This window comes from Haplochromis burtoni, unplaced genomic scaffold, assembly GCF_018398535.1.
Source record: "Haplochromis burtoni strain Fernald_Lab_line unplaced genomic scaffold, NCSU_Asbu1 Contig_146, whole genome shotgun sequence".
NCBI classification, from domain to species: Eukaryota; Metazoa; Chordata; class Actinopteri; order Cichliformes; family Cichlidae; genus Haplochromis; species Haplochromis burtoni.
The window spans coordinates 71236-79776 of NW_024582507.1; the positions used below are offsets into that span (position 1 = coordinate 71236).

General features: G+C 39.9%; 1 protein-coding gene across 1 annotated transcript in view; it reads left to right on the forward strand.

The window, feature by feature from the left end:
• The window catches only part of qars1 (glutaminyl-tRNA synthetase 1), a 14540-nt gene extending 6363 nt beyond the window's left edge, over positions 1 to 8177 (forward strand). Inside the window, exons 4-24 of the mRNA XM_014336592.2 lie at positions 146 to 255; positions 337 to 412; positions 507 to 571; positions 684 to 737; positions 989 to 1052; positions 1130 to 1204; positions 1538 to 1623; positions 1722 to 1808; positions 1903 to 2002; positions 2079 to 2157; positions 2228 to 2467; positions 2546 to 2638; positions 2751 to 2888; positions 5933 to 6020; positions 6100 to 6246; positions 6341 to 6442; positions 6553 to 6645; positions 6944 to 7071; positions 7165 to 7231; positions 7324 to 7449; positions 7611 to 8177. Of these exons, the coding sequence (XP_014192078.1) occupies positions 146 to 255; positions 337 to 412; positions 507 to 571; positions 684 to 737; positions 989 to 1052; positions 1130 to 1204; positions 1538 to 1623; positions 1722 to 1808; positions 1903 to 2002; positions 2079 to 2157; positions 2228 to 2467; positions 2546 to 2638; positions 2751 to 2888; positions 5933 to 6020; positions 6100 to 6246; positions 6341 to 6442; positions 6553 to 6645; positions 6944 to 7071; positions 7165 to 7231; positions 7324 to 7449; positions 7611 to 7661 (2069 nt within the window). The 3' untranslated portion in view covers positions 7662 to 8177. The remainder of the gene's footprint in view (positions 1 to 145; positions 256 to 336; positions 413 to 506; positions 572 to 683; positions 738 to 988; positions 1053 to 1129; positions 1205 to 1537; positions 1624 to 1721; positions 1809 to 1902; positions 2003 to 2078; positions 2158 to 2227; positions 2468 to 2545; positions 2639 to 2750; positions 2889 to 5932; positions 6021 to 6099; positions 6247 to 6340; positions 6443 to 6552; positions 6646 to 6943; positions 7072 to 7164; positions 7232 to 7323; positions 7450 to 7610) is intronic.
• Positions 8178 to 8541: the final 364 nt, after the last annotated feature.

Sequence of the window (8541 nt, forward strand, 5' to 3'; positions counted from 1 at the left end):
CAATTTGTGAGCTAGATCTGCGTTGGCTGAGTGGTTTTGTGTGTGTGTGTGTGTGTGTGTGCGTGCGTGCGTGCGTGCGTGCGTGCGTGCGTGCGTATATGAAACTGAGATTACATAAACCACTTTCTGAATATTTTTTTTGTAGCTGCTTTGGACTTTGTGAAGGCTCATCCACAAGACCCCATCAACCAGAAGGAGTTTGACGACGCATGTGGAGTGGGTGTAGTCATAACACCTGAGCAGATTGAGGAAGCAGTGAGTGTTCTAGCCAAAAGTGTGTCTTTTTACGTGCTGTACTGGGTGTGGTATGCACTGTAACTGTGTAATGTACTGTAGGTAGAAGCTGTGATTAAAAAGCACAAGGATCAACTGCTAAAGGAGAGGTACCACTTCAACATGGGACTGCTAATGGGTATGAGCTCCCACCTTTTGGTTAAATATTATTGCAGCTGCTGAAGCCTAACAGCCAAAAATAATTTCTCACTGAGCCTCTGTGTCTGGTGCAGGTGAAGCACGCACTGCTCTAAAATGGGCTGATGGCAAGGTGATCAAGAATGAGGTGGACATGCAGGTACGTCTGGGAAAAGATCCTTCTGTTATTGCAATGTCATTGTGGTTAAGTATTTGCAGTGAAGGTCGCTGGGATTCTTTCAAATAATAAAGCTCTGGCTTTCATCTTAAAGGTTCTGCACCTCTTAGGACCCAAAACAGAGGCTGACCTAGAAAAGAAGCCCAAGGTAAAAGTGGTGTATCTTATTAAAAAGTTGAACATTTCTGGAGCCATTTTTATGCAAATTCTTTGCTGTCTTGGGGTAAAACATTGTCCAGCAGATAGTTAATCTACACACACAAAAAGCTAATCAACTAAATGATATGTAGTGTGTTTAAGCTTCAGAATGAGTTAATTTTGTAAGTTCTGTGTAGAGCTGAGGTAGAAATGCATAGCATGATTTTTTTGGTCTGTAATTAATATATAATCATCTTTCAGGCACAGAAAGCTAAAGTCACAGAGAATGACGTGAAGGTGAAGAAAGAGGAGGTGGCGGTGAACGGTAAGCAGCAAAGTCAAAAACAGACAGGGGTGCTTTTGTCTTGAAGTACTTTTTAAAACTGTTTATTGATTGTTTAGGTGATGCAGTCTCTGGGGAGGGCAAGTCACTAATGGAGCAGCTCAGAGGAGAGGCACTGAAGTTCCATAAACCAGGTGAGGACAATTAGAAATGAAATGATCTTGTTGCATTTGAAAAAGGTTTCCTTAATCTGTTCACACTGCAGCCCTCAATGTTTCTTAAAAAATTAACCAACAAAGCTATGTGTATGAGAATGCTTATTTGTGTATCGATGTGCTCGGACATTAGACAGACTTTCCCTTGCTGGTTTCCTGGTTTAAAAAGTCAGATTGAGCCCATGTAAGAATGGAGCACTCCTCACCACCAGCTTTTCTAGCATTCATGTGAAAAGGGGGACTTTTGTCAATGTGTCTACTTGGTTATTGTGACTTTGAACTATGTTTATTTCTTTGTTCTTGATCGCGCAGGAGAAAATTATACAACTGAGGGCTACGTGGTCACACCGAATACAATGAACTTGCTTAAAAAGCACCTGGAGTTCACAGGTGGACAGGTATAATATTTTCGCGACTTGAATGAACTGTTACAAATCTTACATAGTTAAAAAAACAACAACATTGATCCCATTTACCTGTCTCGGCATGTCTTTAGATACGTACCCGTTTTCCTCCTGAGCCCAACGGTATCCTTCACATTGGGCATGCCAAAGCTATCAACTTTAATTTTGGCTATGCAAAGGTAAGTTAATTTCTTCTTTCTTCTTCAACACCATATAAGCTTTTGAATGTTCTCTTGTGCAGGTGTTTACTCTAAACATTGTGTTCCCCCATAGGCAAATAATGGAATTTGCTTCCTGAGGTATGATGACACAAATCCTGAGAAGGAAGAGGAGAAATACTTCACTGCCATCAAAGATATGGTGGAGTGGCTGGGGAAGTTTTTTGACGTTCTTGGGCACATTATCTACATTCATGGAGCCATTGTCATATCACTGTTTTGCTCACACAGGCTACAAACCTTATGCCGTCACACACGCTTCTGACAATTTTCAGCAACTCTATGACCTTGCTGTGGATCTTATTCGCAGGTGAGTGCAGGATATGTGGAGATGTTGGTGCACGGATGGTGTTTGACTCATTTCTTTTCTCCGCCTTCAGGGGTCACGCGTATGTGTGCCATCAGAAAGGCGAGGAGCTGAAAGGCCATAATGTTCCTCAATCACCGTGGAGAGATCGACCCATCGAAGAGTCGCTGGTGCTGTTTGAGAGGATGAAGAAGGGCCTGTTTGCTGAGGGAGAGGCCACCCTCAGGATGAAGATGGTCATGGAGGATGGAAAGATGGATCCTGTGGCATACCGAATAAAATACACACCGCATCATCGGACAGGAGATGAATGGTATAAATAAAAAAACCCACAACATTTTTTTCTCACAACAATGTATTCCTAGTGAACTTGCTTTATCTTTCTTTGCAGGTGCATCTATCCTACCTATGACTACACTCACTGTCTGTGTGACTCCATTGAAAATATTTCACACTCACTGTGTACCAAAGAGTTTCAAGCCAGGTATACAGGACTTTTTTTTCCCCCATCTTCATTAGGTTCATTTTAGCTTTTGCTGGATTCTTACAGAATGACATTACTGTTTTTGTTGTTGACCTTTTTGTGATTCTGTCAGGCGTTCATCATATTACTGGCTGTGTAACGCTCTGGATCTGTACTGCCCTGTGCAGTGGGAATATGGGCGGCTGAACCTCACCTACACTGTTGTGTCCAAGAGGAAAATCATCAAACTGGTCGAGACGGGCGTTGTCAGGTAAAGTAGGATTTCTTTTTGACATTTTTTTTTTCAGACTTAATTATTTACTTTGTAATGCAAATTAATAGAAGTGGCAAGGAAATATGCTGCTTTTAAGGGCTGCTGAGGCACTCCATCTCTTTGTAAAATAATGTAACAAGTTTATTTTTAGGTGTAGGCAGGAAAAGATAGACCAACGTGTATCAACTCTTAAGTGTTAATCAGAGTCTGGTAAACATAAAGTCATTGAGGATTAAAGGCCATGGGTAACAAAAAATCTGCAGCAAGGTATTTGACCCCTAGAGGGGATTGTAATCAAAGAACAAAGACCCTCACATGTCAAAGAAATTATATAAAAAATATTTTACAAAGCAGTGCAGAAAAATAAAAAATAAATGTGAATTTGTAATAGATCATAATAAAAAGGCTAGAATTCAACCATTAGACTGTACATATATTCACATACTATGCTTATGATTCAACAGTTTTATTTTTCTATTCATAATTTAATTTAAAATAACCTTATATCAGAAGCACAGAGCTGAATCTAAAACACAAGGTTAGCTATGTTAACATGGCAAAAAATCCTGAACATACTGGTTATTAATCACTATGAAGGACTCGTTACCTGCCCAGGATTTGCCCAAACTCTTAGCCAGTAATAGCTGGGATAGGCTTCAGCCCCACAGTCCTGAATTGGATAAGGAGATCCATAGATAAAGCCAATTTTATTTATTTAACCCCCTAAGACCCGAACTCTTCCATGGCATGCATTTTTAATTTCTCTTTGATATTTGGACATATTGGGGCCCGATGAATGTAAAAACAAAGAATTACCAGATTTATTTATTTATTTTTTTACCTTTGTTTTTAAGAAAAATAAAAGCCACATATGAGGATATTCGTTTAAAATTTTGATAGAACAGTAGCAGTATAATGTCCTCGTAAGTGGATATCAGGCCCTTGTAGAGCAAAATTGAGTATTTTGGTCTAAATAACCCAAAATGTGATGTCCACACATGTGGACGTCAGGTCCTAGGAGGTTAATTTAGTTATTTAAATCAGTGGCCTTATGTCATTAACATAAAATGTAGCTGAAAGTCTGTCTTTTAGATTTGAGAATAATATCAACTTTGTGTTGAAAGTCAGTCAACACTGGCATATAACTACATATTAAATGTTGGACCTGTGTATCCCTACCTGGTAAAGTGTTTTATATTTCCAGTTTTTGTTACCATTCAACTGAAGCCCTTTTACTTAATTGTCATAGAGATAAACTCTAAAGTCACTTCTGATTTCATTGTTAGAATAACATAAAAGGCTTTATGCACTATTTCCTTTTAATTAGATACTTTGAGATTAACTGAAAAAGCTGTAGAAATCAAAACTTTTAGAGAAAAGTTAGCTGTATGCTTTTGTTTTGTTTTTTTCCCCCTCACATGTCACATGAGATGCTGTATTGCACAAAATGTTTAGACAAACTAAAGCAGACTTTGTGGTTCAGCAGTGGTAGCAGTTTCGTAGCCTGGGGATGGCCTGTCCATCTGCACAGAGCTCTGTTTTCTATGGAGGCGATGTACAAAGTATGTGGTATAACCAGTCTGTGGGCTGTTGTTGGTCCATGGAGAAGTTATAACATACTGTGACGGAGTTACATCGCCCAGCCGCAGACAGCTGATCGGGGCGCATATACGCACCGCCACCATTAGTTCTAACAGACACCAATAAACAAAAAGGGGTGAAGGGGGGGGGATTTGGAGCAGCATAGAGGGTGGCCAACTTATTTCCCCTTACCTTGTTAATAAAGTCGGTCGAGGAGACGTGCTGTGATCTCCAATGATGCGGGATGATGCAAGCCGATGGTATGGTGTTCCGGGGTTTAAATAATGGGTTCACGTGGGCTTGGACGGTCACGTGAACTGCATCCTTTGTTTGGATTGTTTTAATGTTTTGTGAAACATTGTAGGCTGATTGGAAGTTGCCTAAGAGTCTGTATATACATGTGTGTTGTGAGACTACAGTGGGAAAGAAGCTGAGGGGGGACAGTGAGGATTACAGTAATAATAAAGAAATGATTGTTACGTCTAGGGGGAGGGGCTACGGGATATAAGAGACAGGTCATACGGGGTGGGAGAGAGAGTCCAGTGAGCTGTTACAAGGAGGGTAACATGCAGGCTGGGTCGGGTATACAGACGTTTTGTTGACACTGACCTAAGTCAATTCTATTTGCTGTAAATAATTTTCTGTGCACTGGGGAGGCCGGCTAAATAAATTATCCACACTAAAAGACCTTACCGACTACGCCTGTGTTTGTTGTCCGGGAGAGGGTTAAAAGAGGACCCCGCGACACATACAAAGAGCTGAAGTGAAACTGAGCAGCAGCTGTCTCTGCTTTTCGTACTGATTTTTGATCTAGCTTTGTAAACTAATCAGCATTCGGCAGACACATCATTTGCGTCCAGTAATGTGCAGTGGGGATTTTGGAAGACTGCACAGGAGCAGGTCTGGTGTTGGTTTAAAACCCTTTCCGCTTGCTGTCTGAACAGAAACATGTACGGAGACGAACACGTTTGCAGGACCATAATTTAGGCTTAAGAGTAAAAACCCTTACATCAGAGCTTCCACCAGATATAGACCACTCAAATTAAGAATTCAGCCCCACTGTATTCAGTTAGTATAATTCGAAAATCATTTAATTGTGTAGCACTCTAAATAGAAACATTTCTAAGGTTTGCAATGCAAAAAAACTTTTTCCAGACTTAGTTTTTCCCTGATATAACAGAACAAAATATTGGGACAAACCTGTACATGACATTTATCCGAAAGCAGCACATCCAACAAAAGCTGACTTCAGCAGCTCTCTGGATTCACTAATGTTTTAAACTCCATATCTGAGTAGGACCTTAGTTTTCCCCAAGCATGTTAAAAGCTATTAAAACAAACTAGTTAATTACTTCATTGTAGGGAATTGATGCAGCCTTTTGACCACAGCTATTGTTGTGATGTCTTCATTGTGCATAGCCTGCGTTAAGTAACTCTTAAATATTTGTTTCTAATTACAGAGACTGGGATGATCCCAGACTCTTCACTCTGACTGCACTGAGGAGAAGAGGGTTTCCCCCAGAAGCGATCAACAACTTCTGTGCACGAGTAGGCAAAATGAATGCAATGATGAACTTTTGGATGTCCCATTCATAAGTGCTGTGCTAACACTGTACACATCTCACAGGTGGGAGTCACAGTTTCCCAAACGACGACCGAGCCCCACTTACTGGAGGCGTGTGTGAGGGATGTGCTGAATGAAACAGCACCTCGAACCATGGCTGTGCTAGAACCACTCAAAGTCACCATAACGAACCTTCCTGACAACTTCAAGGTTTGTACATTGCTTATAAAACAAATCGCTTGACCTAGTATATTCTTTCACATTATATTTAAGGAGAAAATAATCCTTCTGTCTTCTCTTTCAGACAGATGTACGAGTCCCGGACTTCCCTGCCGACGAAGCTAAGGGCAGCCACACGGTTCCTTTCACGCGCACAGTCTTCATTGAACAAAGTGACTTCAGAGAGGTCAGAGAGGAGAAACCTCCAAATAAATGATTTTAAAAAGCAGCAATTCTTTGTGCTCTTTTTGGTTTTGAGATGGGCAACGATTATGAGGTTATTCTCTTCTTTGGCAGGTCATGGAAAAGGGCTACAAGCGCCTGACTCCAGAACAACCTGTAGGCCTGAGGCATGCTGGGTATGTCATCTCTGTCCAGAAAATCATCAAGGTAAGACTCAGTTTCACCAAGTAGACAATATAAAATAAAATTAAAATGTGTTTTCCATGCTCTAATCCTGTAAAAACATAAACAGGCCCTTCAAACTTTTCTTCATCACAATATATTTGTGAAGGTTTTACATATATCTGTCCAGTCAAACGACATAGTTTTATAAAAATATGATCTAGTTATATTAAACTAGAGGTTGTATTCTAGAATATTCAATTGCGGCAGTAAAATGTCATTATTACTTCATTATCTGGTTATCTGGTTTATGACACACATGTTGCTCTGAACCATTTCTCAGGACACTCAGGGCAAAGTGGTGGAACTGGAGGTGACCTGCTGCAGTTCTGAGACCGCAGAGAAACCAAAGGCCTTTATCCACTGGGTCAGTGAGCCACTGGTGTGTGAAGTGCGCCTCTATGATAGACTGTAAGTCACAAACAATTACCCATCATTCACAAACATTTCACAAATAATATAACTAGAGAATTCACCTAACCAAGTATCTTCTTGTATCTGTAGCTTCTTGCACAAACATCCAGAAGATCCATCTGAAGTGCCTAATGGCTTCCTGAGTGACATCAACCCTGTGAGTATCTCTGAACTACAACAGAAGGCTTTTGAAGTGTCAGCAGTCACATCGATTTCTTAATTTGTTTCTTCATTTTTTTTTAAATTTAGGATTCCCTGCAAGTGATCAGTAGTGCCTTAGTGGACACCTCAGTCAAGGGAGCAAAGGTTTTTGATAAATTCCAGTTTGAAAGAGTCGGCTACTTCTCCGTGGACTCAGACAGCACTGCAGATAAGGTACGGAAAGATTTTTTTTATTTTTTATTTAAAACGAGGTTTGTACAAATTTGTGGAAGCTTCTATTTCAATTAACTTTAGTTAATTCTTTGATAGTCTTGGTCTGGATTAAAAACATTTATGCAATATGAGCTGAAACCTTTTTCCTTCTTTCACTGCAGCTCATCTTCAACAGAACAGTTACCCTGAAAGAAGACCCTGGGAAGATCTGATTGATTTGAGATTAAGCCACTCTTCCTGCTTCAGAGATGCATGTTCAGATTTTCTTGCATTACATCAATGTGTAATATCAGCAAAGGCACAGACTGAGTCAGATGAGATACTGGAATATTTTTTTCAGGGATTTATCACTCAGAAACGAAACAAAATTATATTCCTCAGCTATGATCTTATTCATCACAAAAACACTGCAGCATGACTTTGACCTAGCTCATTTGCTCAGTAATCATTAAGTCTTTTTTTTTTTCTATACTTGCCACAATAATATTCACTTACAGTATTTTCTCTTGTTTGTTGAATGGATGAAGCTTTCATCATTGTTCAACAAGGGCTGTTTGTGTATATTATGTGAAGCTGGTGTTACACAAATGTGATGCTCTCAAATGCCACACGTGACTTTTATATATATATAGATTCAGAGGCTGCCAAAGCATCATGTTTTTTAAGACTAGGCAGATTGAACATGTGTCCTTTTGACTGGAGCAAAGAATAAATAATTCTACAAACTGCAGCGTCCATGTGTATTCATGCTGGTTCGGGATACTTAGTTTTGTGTGTGTGTGTGTGTGTGTGCGCGTCGGGGGTTCTATCAGTATTAATATTGAGTATTTTTCTTAGCTGGAATGCTTATTAAGAAGGAAGGAACATAACAATAACCATTGAGAAAAAATATAATACTGGACCACTATTGATACCTACTAAGCATGTTAGTGGTGCTTGCAGTGCAACCTGTGAGCCCATGGTGGAACTTGGAGACATTTTTATATTGCTTGTGAGCAACAGAGCAAGAATGAACTGCTATACAGTTGATGTCATGTTGTAACATGGCAGCAAAAACTCAAGACTAAGACAACAGTTGTCTTCAGTTTTTCT